Source organism: Panthera pardus, unplaced genomic scaffold (assembly GCF_024362965.1).
Source record: "Panthera pardus isolate Hobbes unplaced genomic scaffold, ASM2436296v1 HiC_scaffold_17, whole genome shotgun sequence".
Classification (NCBI taxonomy): domain Eukaryota; kingdom Metazoa; phylum Chordata; class Mammalia; order Carnivora; family Felidae; genus Panthera; species Panthera pardus.
Window position 1 is genome coordinate 144,979,521 of NW_026526732.1, and position 19,770 is coordinate 144,999,290.

Here is a 19,770-nt window from a genome sequence, read left to right on the forward strand (position 1 = left end):
AAAATTAACAAGATGTTTTAAAGATATTCATGTCACTTTTAGGTACAGATAGATTTGCTTCTGACTACTGCATGTTATTTCTTTATGTGCACCCACAGCATTTTATTTATTTCCTTACTGAATTGGCTTCAACTTCCTATGTCACAAATGATGGCATAATAAACATCCCCTCTAATGCACATCATTGTGCATATCTCCTTAAGAACATGTGTGACAATTTCTTTAGGCCTTATACCTAGAGATGGTATTTCTGGGTCATAGGACATTAATACATACTTATTTTCACCAAGTATTCTGTTTATGTGGCTTTTGTTATATGTTTACATGTTTGTCTTCCAGAAAACTTGTACCAGTTTACTTTCCTACCAGGGAGGTAGGAGAGTGATAGTTGATGGATTCTAACTCCAAAACTAATACCTCTTCTTTTTTTGTTTCTAGCAGCCATGGCAATGACAGGCTCAACACCTTGCTCATCCATGAGTAATCACACAAAGGAAAGGGTGACAATGACCAAAGTGACACTGGAGAATTTTTATAGCAACCTTATCGCTCAACATGAAGAACGAGAAATGAGGTAAAGAATTTTGTTTGAGAAAATTGTGTCATGGTTTTGGCATTCCTGTCTAGTGTCACAAAACACATTCATAATACTGTTGAAAGAAGATAAGAATAGCAGCATCCATATTATATCCTATCCCATTAGAATGGAAGGACAGTGCCATTGATTTCCAAAGTCCTTGCTATTAACCCACTTATTTCTACTACTAGCCAATAACACAGGGGTGCCTGGCTGGCTCAATCAGTGGAACATGCCACTCTTGACCTTAGGGTTGTGAGTTTGGGCCCCATGTTGGGTATAGCGATTACTTAAAAATAAATTCTTAGAAAAAAAATAACACAGAATTCCATAGTAGTATGAAAACATTGGCCAAATTCTTAGATTTATTGTTAAAGTAGTGCGATGTAGTAGAAAGAGCAGCCCTTATGGAATCAGACCTGGGTTTAGAATCCTGCCTTTACCATTTAGTAGCTGTCTGAGGCCAGGACCAGTTTCTTAGACTTTTTGTGTATCAGTTCCCAATCTGGAAAATGGGGATAATACTTGCCTCGCAGGATTGTTGTGGGGATTAGATATAACATATGTGAGTATCCACCATAGTGCTTCTCACATAGCAATCACTCAGTCACTTAGCACCTGGTATATATTATTTATATAGTAACTCGTAATTAAAATTTTGTTCCCAACATTTTATTATGAAAATATTCAGAAGTACAGAAAAGTTGAAGGAATTATACAGTGAATACCCGTATATACATCTAGATTCTTCAATTACCATTCATTGTTTTATCACATATCCATCTATCCATCTCTATCCATTCATTAAACCATCTTAATTTTTTGCTGTACTTCAAAGTATGTTGCAGATGTCAGTATATTTTACTTCTTGTATAGCAAATGAGTTCAATGTGTGTATATATATACATATACATATTTTTAAATATTTTAATTTAAACAGTTTAAATATTCATTTTGAGAGCGAGAGAACATGTGTGAACAGGGGAGGGGCAGAGAGAGAGAGGGAGAGAATCCCAAGCAGGCTCCTTACTGTCAGAGCAGAACCTGATGTGGGGCTTGATCCCACGAACTGTGAGATCATGACCTGAGCTGAAATCAAGAGTCGGACGCCTAACTGAGCTACCCAGGCGCCCCACAAGTGTATGTACCTGTAGAACTGAAACTCCTACCAAGACATAGAACATTATCATCATCCTAGAAAGTTCTTTGATTCTTGGAGATGTTCCTTCAACCCCAGGTAACCACTATTGTAATTTTAGATTACTCTTGCTTATTCTATACAAATGGAGGTTGTAAATGGATTTATATATAGTAAGCACTCATTTCAGTAAGGCTTTTTTCACTTAGCCTAATGTTTCAAGGTTCATCCATGTTACTGTTGTGTCAATAGTTTGTTCCTTTATATTGCTGAGTACCATTCTATTTTCTGACTATACCTATACCTCTGTTTTTACATTCTTTTGTTGATAAACATCTGGGCTTTTTTCCACTTTTTGACTGTTTTGGATATGTTTCTATGAACGTTTGTGTACAGATCTTTTTGTGAACATTTGCTTTCAATTCTTGGGTAAATATTTAGGAGTGGGATTGCTGGTTCATAAATATACATAAGTATGTTTCATTTTATAAGAAACTGCTAGACCTTTTTCTAAAATATTATCAATAACGTATGAGAGTTCGAGTTGCTTTACATTTTTGCGAACAAAACGTCTGTTAGTCTTTTAACTTCAGTTATTCTTATAGATGGTTAGTGGTATCTTACTCTTTAATTTGCATTGCCATGATGATTAATGATGGTGAACATTTTTTTATGTGCCTTTTGGTCATTTATATTTTGTGTGTGTGTGTGTGTGTGTGAAGTGTTTCTTCAAATTTTTTGACCATTGAGTTGTAGGAGTTCTTTATAAGTCCTAGTTACCAGTCTTTTGTCACATAAATGTTCTGCAAATAGTTTCTTTCAGTCTCTGGCTTTCCTGTTCATTTTCTTAACAGTGTCTTTAGATAAGCAAAAGTTAAAAAAATTTTTAACCTTTTTTTTTTTTTTTTTTTTTTTTTTTTTGAGCGAGACAGAGTCCGCACCAGTGGCAGAGGGGCAGAAAAAGAGAGTGAGAATCCCAAGCAGGCTCCACACTGTCAACGCAGAGCCTGGTGCAGGGCTTGAACTCATGAACCGTGAGATCATGACCTGAGCCGAAGCCAAGAGTTGGAAGCTTAACTGACTGAGCCACCTAGGCACCCTAAATTTTTTTTTAATGTTTATTTTTGAGAAAGAGTGTGAATAGGAAAGGGGCAGGGAAAAAGGGATACAGAAGATCTGAAGCAGGGTCTGTGCTGACAGCAGAGAGCCCGACGCTGGGCTTGAAGCCACAAACCATGAGATCATGATCTGAGCTAAAGTTGGATGCTCAACCGACTGAGCCACCCAAGTGCCCCAGAAGTTTTAAATTTTGATGAAATCTGGAGTGCCTGGGTGGCTCAGTCGATTGAGCATCCAACTCTTGATTTTGGCTCAGGTCATGATTCCAGGGTTGTGGGATCAAGCCCCACATTGGGCTCTGTGCTGAGTGTGGAGCCTGTTTGGGATTCTCTGTCTCTCCCTCTCTCTCTCCCTCTCCCTCTCCCTCTCCCTCTCCCTCTCCCTCTCCCTCTCCCTCTCCCTCTCCCTCTCCCTCTCTCTCTCCCTCTCCCTCTCCCTCTCCCTTCCTCCCTCTCCTTCTGCCCCTCTCTATTGCTCATGCTCTCTCTTTCTAAAATAAAAGTAATGCTAATAAAAAAAATAGTTTTGATGAAATCTAATTTGGCATTTTTCTCTTTTATAGCTATTACATTCTGTGATCTCTAAGAAATCTTCACTCCTCCCAAGGCATAAAGATATTCGTTTACATTTTCTTCTGGAAGTTTTATAATTTAGTATTTACATTTAGTTCTATGATCCATCCTGAATTAATAAGTGTATGAGGTGGGGATTGAGATTTATTTTTTTGTTATGGATATTCAGTTGTTTTAGCACCATTTGTTGCAAAGATTTCCTTTTCCCCATTAGATTCTTCGGCATTTTTATCAAAAACCAAATACCATGTAGCGTGTATCTGTTTTTTTTTCTTTTTAGAAGGTTTTTTTCTTTTCTTTTATTCTTTCTTTCATTCATTCATTCATTCATTCATTCATTCATTCATCAGTGAGGGAGAGCCAGAAAGAGAGGGAGACAGAGGATCTGAAGTACACTCTACACTGACAGCAGAGAGTCCGATGTGGCACTTCAACCCACAAACCATGAGATCATGACCTGAGCTGAAGTTGGGTGCTCTAACCAACTGAGCCACCCAGACACCCAAGATTTTATTTTTGTAAAGATTTTATTTTTAAGTAATCTCCACACCCAACATGGAGTTCACACTTACAACCCTGAGATTGAGTTGCATGCTTTACTGATTGAGCCAGCCAGGTGCCCCCATTTGTGGATTTTTTATTCTCTTTCATTGATCTGTTTGTCTCTATGTCAGTATCACACTGACGTGGTTACTGTTAGCTTTGTGCTAAGTTTTGAAGTCATGCAGGTTAAGTCTTCAACTTCGTTGTTGGTTTTTTTCCCCCTAAGATTGTTTTGGATAGTCTAGTTTCTTTGCCTTTCTTTCTTTCTTTCTTTCTTTCTTTCCCTCTTTCTTTCTTTCAAGAATTTTAAAAATTTTAATACAGTTCAAATTAGTTTGCTGGGTTCATTTCAGCTCCTTTACTGCCAAATCTGAGGGCAGGGACTGCTTCAGTTTCCCTGCCTTCTCTCTGTCTGTGATGACCAAAGTGTAAAGGTATCTGCTGCATCAGACTTTAAACTTCACATTATCCTTATTGTTCTTGATCTTGATGGACTTGGCATCCTTTCACCTGGCTGTGAGCAGAAAATCCTTGATTTCTTCAATTTTGTAAGACATGGCTACGAAGGGTGCAGGCAAGCATGCAGCCAGCATGGCAAGTGGCAATTTTATTTTCATATAAGTTTCAGAATCAGGTTGTCAATTTCTAGAGGAAAGCTTAATGGAATTATGAATATAATTGTACTGAATCTGAAGATCACTTTGGGGGAGCATTGACATCTTAACAGTATTGAATCTTCTGATACATGAACGTGGTATATCTTCCCATTCTCTTAGGTCTTTAATTTTTCTCAGAAGTGTTTTGTAGTGTTTAATATGGGGTTGTTATATGTTATTTTGTTCATCTATTGCCAGTACTTTGGGGTTGTTTTGATGTTGTTGTAAGTGGATATTTAATTTTTTTTCCAGTTGTTGCTGCTGGCATATAGAAATATACCTGAATTTTGTATATTGACCTTATGCCCTGCAACTTGCTAATTTACTTATTCTAGTAGCTTTTTTGGTAGATTCCTTAGGATTTTCTGTGTAAACAATTATGCATATTCAAATAGAGAGTTTTGCTTCTTTTCCAATCTATCACCTTCTTTTTCTTGCCTTATTGGATTGGCTGGGATATCAGGTACAACGTTGACTATATGTGGTGAGAGTAGACATTTTTGTTTTGTTCCTGATTTGAAGGTAAAAGCACTCACTATTTCACTATTAGTTGTGATGTTACCTGTAGGTTTTTCAGAGATGTCCTTTGTAGATTGGGGAAAATTTTCTTATGTTCCTGTTTGGCTGAGTTTTTAACATGAGTGTGTGTTGAATTTTGTCAAATCCTTTTTCTGCATCTTTGCATCGCTGTTTATTCTTTTAATATGATGAATTACATGGGCTGATTTTTTGCAGGTTAAATTAACCTTGCCTTCCTGGGGTAAAGCCCTCTTGATTATAATATAATGTATTCTTTTTGTATGTTGCTGGATTTGATATACTAATATTTTCATAAGAGCTTTTGCAGCCACACTCTCCATGAGGTATAAATCATGATTGAACTTTAAATATGCAGATCTGAAAGTGAAATAGCAAAATATTTTATAGCTGGTGGTGGCTAGCTGCTGTTCACTGAAACAGAGAAGTGCCTGCAGAGTGCCCTATGTTGGGATCATGGGGAATTCAAGGATAAATTTGTGCAGTATATCTCCAGGCATGCTGTTGGAGATAGTTATTTTCAAATACAACCACTCTCTTGAAATTGTAGTTTCTGGTATTATAGAAAGAAAACAAATACTTACGAGTTCTGATTAAGATACTTGTTTTATTTGATAATAGGTTTTTTTGTTTTTGTTTTTTTTTTACTTCAGAGAGAGAGTGGAAAAGTGGGGGAGAGAGTCAGAGAGAGGGAGGGAGGGAGAGCGAGAGCAAGAGAGAGAGAGAGAGAGAGAGAGAGAATGAATCTGAAGCAGACTCCACACTTAGCGCAGAGCCCAACACTGGGCTCGATCCCATGACCTGAGCTGAAATAGAGAGTCTGACATTCAGCAGCTAAGTCACCCAGGCAACCCTGTAATACTTGGTTTTTAATCCTACTGGCTCTGCCTTAAAGTTCATTATTGATATGTATCATGTTCTCTAGTAATTATACGATAATGGTGTTACGTTATTAATAAGTGTTACGTTGTGATTTACACTAAGTTACACCCCAAAATGGGTTGAAATCAGTGCTTTTTTTGTTTTGGATTCTTTTTTTTTTTTTTTAATGTTTTATTTATTTTTGAGACAGAGAGAGACAGAGCATGAACAGGGGAGGGGCAGAGAGAGAGGGAGACACAGAATCCGAAGCAGGCTCCAGGCTCTGAGCTGTCGGCACAAAGCCCGACGTGGGGCTCGAACTCACGGACCGTGAGATCATGACCTGAGCTGAAGTTGGACGCTTAACCGACTGAGCCACCCAGGCGCCCCTGTTTTGGATTCTTAAGATGGAAATACCTTCCAAAAGCGGTGGTGGTTTTGCTTTTCTTAAAGATCAAATTGGGGCGCCTGGGTGGCGCAGTCGGTTAAGCGTCCGACTTCAGCCAGGTCACGATCTTGCGGTCCGTGAGTCCGTGAGTTCGAGCCCCGCGTCAGGCTCTGGGCTGATGGCTCGGAGCCTGGAGCCTGTTTCCGATTCTGTGTCTCCCTCTCTCTCTGCCCCTCCCCCGCTCATGCTGTGTCTCTCTCTGTCCCAAAAATAAATAAAAAACGTTGAAAAAAAAAAAAATTAAAAAAAAATAAAAAAGATCAAATTAACCAAAAGAGATTGCGCAAAGGGAATGGTAGACACTTAAGAGGATTAGGATGTGTGTTTTTGGTAAAATTTTTTAATGATTTTTTTTAATGTTAACTTATTTTTGAGAGAGAGAGAGAGAGCGCGCGTGCGCGCAGTGGAGGGGCAGAGAGAGACAGAGACACAGAATCCGAAGCAGGCTCCAGGCTCTGAGCTGTCAGCACAGAGCCCGATGCGGGGCTTGAACCCATTAAGCACAGGATCATGACCTGGGCTGAAGTCAGACGCTTAACTGACTGAGCCACCCAGGCATCCCTCATCTTCTTTATTTAATCCTTGTTTTGCCTCTGATGGTAAGGTTCTCTAGGAACACCACTTCTATTCTTTCTCTTATGTGATCCTAATTATGTGGTAGATATTGATTATTGCCTAGATAATCAATTTTTTTTTTTAACGTTTATTTATTTTTGAGACAGAGAGAGACAGAGCATGAACGGGGGAGGGGCAGAGAGAGAGGGAGACACAGAATCGGAAGCAGGCTCCAGGCTCTGAGCCATCAGCCCAGAGCCCGACGCGGGGCTCGAACTCACGGACTGTGAGATCGTGACCTGAGCCGAAGTCAGAGGCCCAACCGACTGAGCCACCCAGGCGCCCCTTGCCTAGATATTCATACAAAATAATTTATAGCAGCCTGAAACCAAAACCAAGGAAACTGGCATTTTTTTCTTAAAAAAATTTTTTTTTTTAATGTTTGTTTATTTTTGAGAGAGAGAGAGAGACAGAGTGTGAGTGGGGGAGGGACAGAGAGAGAGGGAGACAGAGGATCTGAAGCAGGCTCTAAGCTGTACATCAGTACAGAGCCTGATGCAGGGCTCAAACCCACGAGCTATGAGATCATGACCTGAGCTGAAGTTGGATGCTCAACTAACTGATTGAGTCACCCAGGCACCCAGCATTGTTTTCTTATTAAATATTGCGTTGTTTCTGTTCTTCATAAATACTATTTTGGTGGATTAATTAAAGCCACAAAAGCCTAATTTAATAGGAAGTAATGGTGTGTTTCCTCCCCTCTTACCCCAAATCAAATAAGAATTTTCCTACATTCTACCCTTTGAGAATTAGCAAGTTCTACTACTCCTGTTAGATAGTCTTACCCAGATTTCCCCCTGTCTGCATTTGGTCTGATCTGATACTGAGTTGTAATATTGTGATTACTATTAGTCAGCAAGTGTCAGTTTTATTTAAGTGCCAGGAATGGGTAAATCTTGACCTTTGATTGTTAATTCACTGATTAGATATATCAGTCAAACCAAAGTAATTTGTCGAGATTTTTAAAAAATCTGTAATATTCATTTTTAGGATATTTCTTGAGAGTTTTCTCAATTTTGATCATGGAAATAACAAGTAGTGTTTACTTCTTTACTATTTTTCCTGGTTTTAAAATGTCTCATCAACAGAAATTAGAAATATTGTCTAGTCAGCTGTCTTGTAGAGTGGATTAGCTCTTTTCTCCAATTTCTGCAACCTCTGAATCAAGCTGTACTGGGAGGTGAACTTAAGGTTGGCAAAAGGGGCTAATTACATGCAGTCATAAATATGTTTGCACATTGATACACACTTGGATCTTTTCCTCCCCATTTGGCAACACACATTTTATGAAGTTGGCTGTGTACAAGACGCTATTCTTAGTGGAGAAGGAGGATTCAGCTACTTGCCCTTACCATCTCCTATGAGAAGTGGGCTCTCATGCAGATAAGTAGAGCTCACAGAAAGCCCTTGATGGGGTGAGGTTGGGGGTGGCCTCCAAGTGTAAGTGGGCAGTCTTTCTCCTGGGGTTCTGCTCTGGACCTTTGGAGTTGAGTGCAAGAGTAGCTTCACCAATGGCTGGAGTGTTAGCTAAACTGGCTCTTCCACCAGGGACACACAGTGGAGGGGCCTGCTTTTCTTTTTCATTATGAACACTTTTAAACATACATATAGAAAGACTATATGTCTTTCTATGTTGGTATCTATGTATCTTACAATAAACCCCCATATACTCATTCCTCAGATTCAGTAATCATCAAGATTTTGTTAAATTTGTTTCATCTATTCCATTTTATTTTTTCTTGCAGTTGTGTTTCAAAACAAAATTTAAACATCTGTCATTTCCTACGTACTGTAGGGTACATCTTGTAAAATATGGCCGTTTACTTGTGTAATTACAATGTCATCATGAATCTAACAAAGTTGATGGTAATTTCTTGGGATCATCTCACAGAAGATATCATTTGTAAGCCTCATTTCAGGCTATGCTTGCCATTTTTGGTGTCTTTAAGATCTTCATTGGCTTGGCCCCAGTATCATTACCATGGATAGGCTTTTTTCTGGATACTTTTCTGATGAACGAATCTGATTGTGTTCAAGGAGTTGATTCTGATAACTTTGCTCTCAGGTAGATATTCTACAGAAACCAATTTAATTATGCTTGCAGTCAAGCTATGGAAAGCTTCTTAGTTGGAACTGAGATTTAAAATATAGTCAGAAGCAGGTGTGCCTGGGTGGCTCAGACTGTTACGGTCTGACTCTTGATTTTGGCTTGGGTCATGATTTCATGCCCAGCACGGAGCCTGCTTAAGATTCTCTCTCTCCTTCTGCCTTTCTCTCCCCCTCTCTCTCTTTCGGAAAAAAAAAAAAAAAATACACAGTCAGAAGCAACCATCTCTGGGACACACATTATATGATAGCACATTGGACTTCTAGCCTAGTCTGGTGTGGTCATTCAAAAAAACATAGTCGGAAATTATGGTGTTTGATACTCAAGGCACAAAAAGAGCTAACCATGGTTGAGATATTATAGTTCTTGCTGTGATGTTATCTTTGATTCTTTTTATTCTTCTCTACTTCAACTATTTAACCACTGAAATGGAATTAATTTACACTCCTGAAAGTACCAGTAATACAGCCTTCTCCTTCCAGTAATGTGCACACATAGATACATACCCCAAAATATTCTGGGAACTCAGAGAAGAGAAGTGGGCAGACTGGGAGCCATGCCCGTGCTTCCCCGACTAACCCCCCCCCCCCCCCCCCCCCCCGAATCAGGGTCAGAGTAGATCTTTTTACTTCCTGAGAGCTTGGATATGAATTCTTGATGTCATCTGATCCTGTGGATGTGTAATATGATTTCTAACATGATACTGATTTAAACTAATTACTATTATTGCAATAATTATTTATTGACCAAAATAAAACCCATTATCTTTCCCTTGGTCCTTTCTCTGTGTTTCCTCTCTTGGTTACTGGTGTCATTATCCTCCCACACAAGAAATTGTAAGATTTTTCCTTTGACTTCTGCTGCCAGTTGGTCATCTTTGCAATAGCTCTGTTCACTTCATTCTAGGTTTCTAGCCTTAGTTCCAGATCTTTACTGCTCGTCTGAATCGTTACTAAAGCTTTCAGTCTGCTTCAGTCGTTGTCAGTTGCTTTCCCTGCCAGCCCGTCAGCTTATTACTGTGGCTGTCATTTTAAAATAGAACCTCATCACCTCACTCCTTTATACACAGGCCTCTGTAGCTTTTAGTCGTCTACAGACTGACATTTGAAGTGTGGCATTTGAAGTGCTGTGTGCCTCCCCCGCATTGACTACATGCTGTTGCTGCGTGTACTCGTGTACTCTGTACTTTCATTCTTCCCTGTCCTGCTCACATTGCCTGCTATCAGGAATGCTGATAAGTGATAGAGATCCCAGCCCATGTGCTTTCATTTATTATGCTGAATAAATAAAGGTTGTGTGGAATTGGTTATAAGGAAGTTTTACTTGTTTCACTGTGAGATTGTAGCTCAAAAATACTCTTGGATGCAGTTTTTAAAGTTTAATACTCCAAGGATTTAGAGTCTTAAGTTTTAATAGTGGTGCCAATCACGTATTTTGACCATTCCCTTTTCTCCCCTCCACCCCAAATCTCCAAATTCTGCCTTTACTAGTGTTTATTGCTCTTTGTTTGTGGCAGGGAGGAGGAGGAAGATGTAAAAATAAAGGAAGTAGATACCAGTCTGGGAGAGAGAGAGAAACACCCTGATAGAAGAGGTTATCAAACACCAGCTGTTTTGTGGTTTGTTAAGCAGGAAATAACTTAAAAATAAAGGAAAGAGAACTTTTCATTTTGAAATAAGATTCTTTGTTGCATTAACATCTTATACAATCTTTTTCAAAAGGTAGAACTAACAGAGGGTGGGAATCTTTTCACTTGTCTTTAGTAACTGTAATTTGTTTTAATGAGGCACTTTGAGATTTACCTGTTTTTATCATTACAAAAAACCCTGTGTTTGTATAGGCTTTTTCAGAAAGTTATCAAATGTTATTTCAAATATTTTTATTTATTTTTAGACAAAAGAAGTTAGAAAAAGTGATGGAAGAGGAAGGCCTAAAGGACGAAGAGGTAATTAATATTGGGAAGTTTTTCCTTGAAACCCAACGTGGCGAGTCTTGTGCAGCAAGTTGTTAGCCTTGGTGCATAGAGAAAGGGTTTTGGCTTAGTAGCAGAGGGACTTAGCAGGGCTGGTGCACTTCTGGATTTAGGTATTCATGAAGATGGAGAAATTAATTACTGAGTACCCAGGAGAGGAAGTCTTATTTAGGCCCAGTTGTAATAAATTAATTAGATTTAGAATTCCAAGAAAAGAAAGAGATGAGATCAAATTAAAATTTTAAAAGGAAACCATAGCATATTTACAGAAGTCATGGAAATATCTCCACAGAAGTGGTGCAAATGCCTGAAATCATTATCAAGGCAAAATATTTCTCAAATCAGCCCTTCCCCCAGTGTCTACAGACTTGGTAGGAGAAAATACAGTTAAGAAACTGTGCAAGGAACTGAAATGACCGCGGAAATGCTTTCAAAAATAGGAATGAATCACAGAATCCAGGAAAATGGTGAAAAATACCAAAGTCTTGTTGGAATTATAGAGCATAAAATGAACTCGAATGTGTTAAAAAAAAAAAAAAAAACAACCCACACTTTGATTTTATATAAAAAAGTTTAAAGGAAAATATTGATTGTTTATTCTGCCTTCATTAGAAAAGTTCGAATAATTGACTGCTGAAGTAGGTTAGTCAAAGTCCACCGGAGGCACCCCAGTGATCAGAATGGTTTGGTTTTGTATCCGGAAGCTGGGGAGGGGAGGAGAGGAGTGGCCTCTTCAGGGTTCTTCTGTGAGGCTCTCACCTGTGAGAAGGTCATGATTAATCGGCATGGCCCTGCTTTCCAGTCATGAGTAAGACTGCTATGGAGTTGCAGAAATTCAGCTCCCCCCCTTCCCTCCTCTCTCCCCCTTTATTTAAACGTTAGAAACGACTGAGGAGATCAGCACATGCTCGGAAGGAAACAGAGTTTCTTCGTTTGAAGAGAACAAGACTTGGATTGGAAGATTTTGAATCCTTAAAAGTAATAGGCAGAGGAGCATTCGGTGAGGTAAAAACCACAGCTACTTACCAGATAAGATATAAAAATACCACAGAACTTTGAAGCTGCCAACGTATCATAAGCTCATGATTGTTGATAGAACTGAAATATGGGGTAGGTGGGTCAGACATGCCAGGCCCACATTGTAACTGCCGTCTGTCCTTTCCTCCCCCTCCACTGACCCAGATCTCTGATTGTTCTTCTGTTTTGCCAGAGATGATGTTGACGCTTTAAGTATTGATTTAGAGGGAGAGTTGAAAGGTAGAAGGAAATCAATATTTACTATTTACTGAGTGTTTCTCTCCTATAATCATGACAATGACTCATTTTATAGATGATGAAATTAAGACTCCGAGAGAGGATATGTAATGCTCCATAGTCACATAGCCATTGAGCAGCAGTACCAGAAGTTGGGCCCAGAAGTTCCTAATCTTTTTTTTTTTTTTTAAAGTTTTCATTTTAATCACCTAGTGCTCATGATGACAAGTGTACTCCTCATTCCTCACCCCGTTTCCCCCATTCCCCCATGTCCCCTCTGGTAGCCATGAGTTTGTTCTCTATAGTTAAGAGTCTATTTCTTGGTTTCTCTGTCTGTCTCTCTTTTTTTCCCTTTGCTTGTTTGTTTTGTTTCTTAAAGGAGTTCCTGATCTTAAAGCTCTTGCTTTTCCCAGTCTCACACTGCCTCTTCAGGAGCAAACTAACAGCATATATCCACCCTTTATTTCTTCCCGCTAGATTTGTATTGCTCTAAAAAGGTGGCCCCAGGAGACAGAGATTATAGAAACGGGTTATACAGGTAGTGGTAGAGAGTTGAAAGCATTTGTCCCACCAGGTCTTGTAGATGCATCTTGCTCGGTCATAAGAGGGGTCTATGGGGAGGGTTTAAATGAGCCCCTGCAAGGTCATCCTCATTAGTGGAAAACACCCAAAGTGGACGACTCACCCAAAGTGGATGATGCCATAGTTTCATTAACTTTGTATAAATTGAGCAGCATATTATTAAAAACCCGTACCTAGGGGAAATGTTGAGTACATACTCAAAGGCACAGGTGAAAGATTAAATTGATCCCTCAGTGTTCAAAATCCCTGTTGGCTCCTGGAGACAGGGGAAGAGTATGGTACTACCTCTAAAAGAACTTTCTGTTTAGTGAGGAAGGGACGTTGGGACTCAGTCAGGAAAAACATGAAGAAAGGTGCAGGGAGGAGATAGCCTAAGTATCTTGGTGGGGGTGGGGGGTTGCAGGGGAGGATGTGCAGGGACTTGCCAAAAAGTTTTTCTTTGTGTTTGTGGACTATTGATTTTCTTTTCATCATAAAATTATGTGCTCTAAAAACATTGGAGGATAAGAAAGAGGAAAACTGCACAAAACCCTGTTTCCCTAATGACACATTTTAGGTTTTTTCCTTCTAGACATTTTTCTTGCACATGAGCTTTTGCTTTTGTTTTAAACACTGTTGCAATCACTTCCTTAGGTTGTCTGAGCTTGTGGGTGACAGGTGCCATGGTTATAATGAGTCCTTAAGTTCAAAAGGGAGGGTTTTCAAATAGGATTGACTTGTTCAACGAGGGAGCCAAACTGTTCAGATCTAGAGATACCTGAGAAAGTTTTCAGAACTGACTTCACCGTGTATAATAAATCTACTCATTTTGGAATGTTAAAAAGCACTTTTTTTCTGTTTTGTTTTTTGTTTTTGTTTTTTTTTATTGCTGGTTGTTTATATTAAAATTGTAACACTTTTCCAGTTTAAATTACTTCCTATAACACATGAAAGCATTAATTACGTTGGCATTGTGAACTTTTGACTTGGCATTTCTTTTATAACTCTTAGGTGCGGCTTGTTCAGAAGAAAGATACAGGGCATGTGTATGCGATGAAAATACTCCGTAAAGCAGATATGCTTGAAAAAGAGCAGGTAAACCACAATTGTAACGGTGATCTTAGGCTGCTTATCAGCTTTTTGTTACGTAAAACTGTTCCTTTTGTTTATTTGAAATGTATTTTCTTATTACAGTTTTCTTTAGCACTGTCATGTACAAATATACATGTATTACTTTTCTTTCCCCAACAAAGAAGCAGTTACATGTATTTTAAAAGTACAAATAATGCCTTATGTTATGTGCAGTCTTTTAAAAGTTGAAAACCTATTAGAAGCATCTGCTGTTTGTGTCTCCCAATTGATCACATGCTGTGCTTGTCATGAGGAGCCTATTTTTGGGGTCACACTTGCTGTGATGACACGTTCCTATTGAATGCTGATACACACACACACACACACACACACACACACACACACACACACACACTTTGGGACTGAGCCTTAGGAATTAGAATTTGGAATTTGCAGTCTAAAATGTGTCTTAATATGCTTCATTCTGTATACCCAAACCAAAGTTGGGTCTTCTCAGTAGCTCATTGCTACCCAAGACAGACCAGTCTTCTTTCTGAATGAATTTGAAAAAATCTAATGCAAACGGTAGAGCAGTACAATTTCTCCTTTAAGGAGCGAGAACACTTTCTAAAACCTAAACCTACTTTGCAAGTAGATGTATAAGATGCAAAAGTAACTTTATGCAAAATAAAATTTTAAATTTTGGATAATATATTAAAAACAAGAATGCAACTTTTCTGTAAATCTAATTTAATTTAGCTGTTTGCTTAAGAACAGATTTTAGTGGGTGATGCCTGCATATGTCCTGTAAAGGATCAGGTGCTCCAGGAAGACAGAGAGCCTGTGCCAAGGAGAGCCCTGGACACAGAGTGAAAGAGCAGGGTTGGAGACTGGCCCCACACCCAGTCTTTTTTGCCTCTAGAAGGGAGGTGTAATCACTGAAGCTTCTCAGTCCTTTTAAGTGCCAGCGAAATTTTGAAGTTTTTATTTTCTCTTTAATTCTCATGTGTTACCTATAAGCTTAGACTCCCAGGAATTTCGGTTGACAGTATCAAATACCCTGGCAGTAAACATTCAGACACTATAGTTTATGCTGATACCAACCTTACTCAGAATGCTCAACAGCCCTATTTATGTGTTTAAAAATTAGTGTGTGGTATGGGTATAGGCCCTGAAAGAGTTTTAGCTAGTCTTGAAAAGGAAAATGGAAAACTGTAGTGATGAGTCAGTATATTTTGTATTTCACAAGTAAGTTTTATTTTTATAAGACCTATTTCATATAACTATTTATTATTTTTTTAAATTACTTAAAATAATTTTTTTAATGTTTATTTTTGAGAGAAAGAGAGCGAGACAGAGTGCAAGTGGGGGAGGGGTAGAGAGAGACAGAGACACAGAATCTAGAGCAGGCTCCAGGCTCTGAGCTGTCAGCACAGAGCCCAATGTGGGGCTCGAACTCGCGAACCCCGAGGTCATGACCTGAGCTGAAGTTGGACACTTAACCGACTGAGCTACCCAGGTGCCCTTCCTATAGTTTTCACCAAGTCTCAAAACCTTTCTTTATCAAATAATTAGTGTTCAGAATAAAATGTAAAAAGTATGCATCATGATTTTCACTTATTAATCCTTCATAACATGTGCCAGTTGCCCAGCATGGTAACAGAGGACAATTCAAATATACAGTGTAAAAACATTTTTTCAAATACTGTGCCTTCTTCAAAATCATTTTCTAAAGTGTTCCTACATGAAAGTAGAGGAGCTTTCCATGAGAATTAGGATTTTAAACAATGTATTAGCTTACTTGTTAGCTCACCTTGCTGTTGGACTGTGCTCCCTAGATTTGATCTCAGTGTGATCCAGTTAAAGTTTCTGGTCACAGACTCTACCTGAGTTGGCCATCTTGAAGAAGTGTGGTTGGTGCTAGGGCGTGAGAGGAAGTAGACCAGTGCAGACCCATCACTTGGGTAGGGCTGACCAAGTTTAGACTCAGAGCCTAACTTTTTGTAGGTACAGGTTCCTTTCCCCTAGGAAAAGTTTTTTCTTTGCTTTTACTAAACTGAACAGGAGTTAGAGCTACCCACTGAGAGTTTAGGTCGTTATTCTGATCCATAGGGTGGGAATTTTGCCGTCTGGAAAATAAATTTTAAAGGACAAGAGACCAGCATTTAGCTAGCTTTTTCATGTTTCTCTTACATTGCTAAAGGAAAACCTCCAATTGTGATGCTAGTACAGTATTAGGAGGGGACAAAAGGTGGACTTTTATCTCTGCTTTCCTAGTGCTCAGGATAGCAACTAGCATGTGACTCCACCCCATTAAATATTTATGGAACAGAGAAAGGGAACCTCTGATGTGAGTTGCACCTTTGGTTCTTCCTTCCCTTACCCTATGTTAACCTCACTCCACTCTTAGATCTTGAGGTTCCTAGTTGCTGTTTCAGCCCCAGGAGAGAAGGGCAAGGTGTGCGTAGGTGGCCTGTAGCTTTCCTCTTAACAAACAGAGAGTGTTGCCATCACCATTCTGTCCTCCGAGGTGAGTGACGAGTGGTAATAGTTCTGCCTCCCCCCCCTTTTTTTTTTTTTTTTGGCTCCCTGCAGCAGGTAGAGGCCTTGTTGGGAGCCAGGAGAGCAGAGGCAGCTGGAGGCTGGCTTGCGCAGTCTTTATGTCCGGTGATGACTGGGGCACAGCCACAGCTGCGGTTGAGCAAGTGCATTAGTGTTTCCCAAAAGCTTTGCTTCTGTATTAAAGCTGAGTAAAAGCATTAGCCTTTACTCAGCTTCTTTGTGATTTCATAACACTGTTCCTTACCACCCTTATCTACCATTTTCCCACCCTCATGCCCTAAGGAGAGAGAAATGTAAAAATGTAAGTTTTCTGCAACATTGAAGCTATTTAAAAATTTCCCAAAGAATTTTAGTAGAGACTGGAAACTGAGATATGTAAACTCAATACTTCCCTTGGGCCTGAAGGGAAGAATGAGGCAGGTTAGGGGTAAGACAGGAGAGAAGGGTGGGACCTGTGTCCAATTGGAAGAGAGAGTGCCTGGCTTTGCTAAAGACATTGCAATAAAACAAAGCATCGTATCGAACATCGTATTGAACAAAACAACAATCATGCGCTGAGTTTGCCAACCGGAAGTGCTAGTTTATGAACTTTGGTACATCTTTACCTGTGAACATAGGGTAGGACTGAAGCCCTGCTGCATATGTTAAGAACAAAACTTCTATTCAAGGATCGCACTGGGTCTTAATAAATGTAGACCTGGTTGAACCCACCTTTGCATCTTGTGACATTTAGTGTAAGAGGAGAGGGGACAGGATTTGATAATACGCAGTTGTGGTTTGATTACTCTTACATATTTCAAGTCGATAAGGTAAATTTGATAATAAAACATTATTATGAAATAATGTAGTTCTGTCAGTAGTTCTGCCAGTTCTCCCAAACCTTTTGGCAATTTGGTCTCCCTTGGCTAGATATTTTAGTAAGAGCAGAAAGCTGGAAATACCATAAATTCGAATCAGTAACTCTTCTTAGGTATTCTTGTATTTCCATTCCGTAAGAATTGAGCACATACTCTGTGCACAGCAGCGAACTGAATACTGTGGTATAGTATTCTAGAATTGTCAGCCAGGGCACTGTCATTGCGGACACCATTGCAGACCTGAGGCAGGACTTGTTTAGAGAGTTTCATCTTGGGGACTAATTTTTGTCATAAAAGGTTATTAGGACAAAAAGATGTGCAAAAGAATGGTACTTTTAATTAATCACAGGTTCAATTGACAGCACTGTTAAAGTTGCCGTTTGCATGACAGCCATTCATTTTGTCCTTTTGTAAGCCTTTCATCACTCAAGTGTTCATGACTGAATACCGTCAAGTCCAGTGTTGTCAATTTTGAGTTCATAGGTTTGCCTAAGCATAAATTAGATCTTTTGCATCATCACAATTGAATACTCAAACGGTACTTAACTTGTTTAAACAAATATACAGTCTAATGAAGCAGAGCAAGGCTTGTCATTAATCAAATGCGTATACCTCCAGGTTGGCCACATTCGTGCGGAGCGTGACATTCTAGTGGAGGCAGACAGTTTGTGGGTTGTGAAAATGTTCTATAGTTTTCAGGATAAGCTAAACCTCTACCTAATCATGGAGTTCCTGCCTGGAGGTAATTACTTGACGATGAAAGGTCATTTTTCCTTTTTGTTCTGTGGTTTCTCTCTCACATCAATTAACCCTCCTTTCTGCTTTTAATCGTGTTCACAAAGTTGCTTTCTAAATCTTTTTTAGGTCTGTAAAGGAGGTCAGTAACCTGTCTTGTGCTGGGGTGCCTTTCTACAATTCTTAGTGCCATAAAAGTAACCTTCTCACTCATTCTCATGATTTCAGATGGACATTTCTTTCTTTTATTTTTCTTTTTAAATGTATAGGAATAAACTAGGGACTCTGCCTGCTCTCCTGTCAATGGGAATCACGTATAATCAGTTACCCAAATGACCAGATTGAAGCTATTATGTGATTTGCTTCAACTTTTTATCTTTTGGTATAACTTACATTAATAAGGAGTGAATTTCTCATTACCTATATTAGTAGCCAGACTCAGTCTCTCATTTCTGAGATTTCAAGTTTTACATAACTCAGCATGTGTGTCTCCTAAGACAGCTCCAAAGTAAACCCATAACAGAATATACCATCTGTCCTGGGGAACAGTCTGTTTGCCAGTGAACAGATGAGCTGTGAGCACACTCTGGTGGGGGAAAAAAAGAAAACTTTTTCTCTTTTTGGTTCTATAGCAAAGCAAATGTAACTGTGGCATAATATTTTGATCTTGTGACAACTTTTATTTAGATCTAGGGTCACCAGTTTTTTATGAACAATTGATGAAAGTTAGGGAAGAGTCTGATAGAATGGGGAGAAACTTTTTAACATTTAGATGCTAGTTCTTAAATAGGAATAAGAAGCAGCTCAGTCACCAGCCCCTTGACACGGGTCTCCTCAAGCCTTACACGCCCCGTCTTCCATAGCTTCTCATGTCTCCTGGACCCCGCCCTTTGCCCTCGGTGGAGCTGGCCTCAGAGCCATAGACCATCTGGCTTGAGCTCTCTGATCTGGGCAAACTCTGCTCTCCTGAGCCACAGCACTGAGGCCACACAGCTACCTTAGAGCTGGCCTGAGTGCCCCACCTCCACATCTCTGGTGTGCCTCCAGATGGAATATGTAGCTGTCAGGAATGATTAGGGAATCCTGTTTTTCAAGTCTTGGGTCAAAAAAGAGAGCATAAATGGTTTAATTTTTGCCTGAGTGTAAAATATCCAGTTTTCTCTAAGAATACAAAAAATTCCCCCAAAGTTATAAGTGAAATTCAAAAAGCAGTATGATGCTCTATTAAAATCAGAGGTTTCTTTCTCTTTTCCCTGTTTTCCGACCATAACTGGCTTTATATGGAATCTAAGCTGAATCTTTGCTGTTTCTCTTAGCTTTACACTACTTCTAAATATTTTCTTTGCTTTGCTTTTGTCTAGCCATTGAGTTAGGATCAGAATCTTTTTTTCCCCACCATTTTATGTTGCTGATAGTAAGCAGAAATAATTAAATTTTGACTTTGCCGAAAACTAGGGAGTTTACCTTTTAACTGCTAGAATACTGATCCTGTGTTGTAAAAGTCGCATAAAGCATATTGGTGTATATTTACCTATAGTAACAGTGGAGAAAACACTCTGCTGATCTTGGGGCGTGTTCACCTTGC

General features: G+C 39.3%; 1 protein-coding gene and 1 pseudogene across 2 annotated transcripts in view; one reads left to right on the top strand and one right to left on the bottom strand.

Annotated features, from left to right (window-relative positions):
* STK38 (serine/threonine kinase 38) overlaps positions 1 to 19,770 on the top strand; it is a 42,485-nt gene that overhangs the window by 4,771 nt on the left and 17,944 nt on the right. The window contains exons 2-6 of one of the 2 annotated variants that reach the window (XM_019456941.2): positions 439 to 574; positions 11,067 to 11,118; positions 12,028 to 12,150; positions 13,972 to 14,055; positions 18,069 to 18,192. In XM_019456941.2, the coding sequence (XP_019312486.1) occupies positions 444 to 574; positions 11,067 to 11,118; positions 12,028 to 12,150; positions 13,972 to 14,055; positions 18,069 to 18,192 (514 nt within the window). In that variant the 5' untranslated portion in view covers positions 439 to 443. The remainder of the gene's footprint in view (positions 1 to 438; positions 575 to 11,066; positions 11,119 to 12,027; positions 12,151 to 13,971; positions 14,056 to 18,068; positions 18,193 to 19,770) is intronic. The other variant, XM_019456940.2, reaches the window with a different exon arrangement.
* Positions 4,257 to 4,506, bottom strand: LOC128777742 (60S ribosomal protein L38-like; annotated as a pseudogene).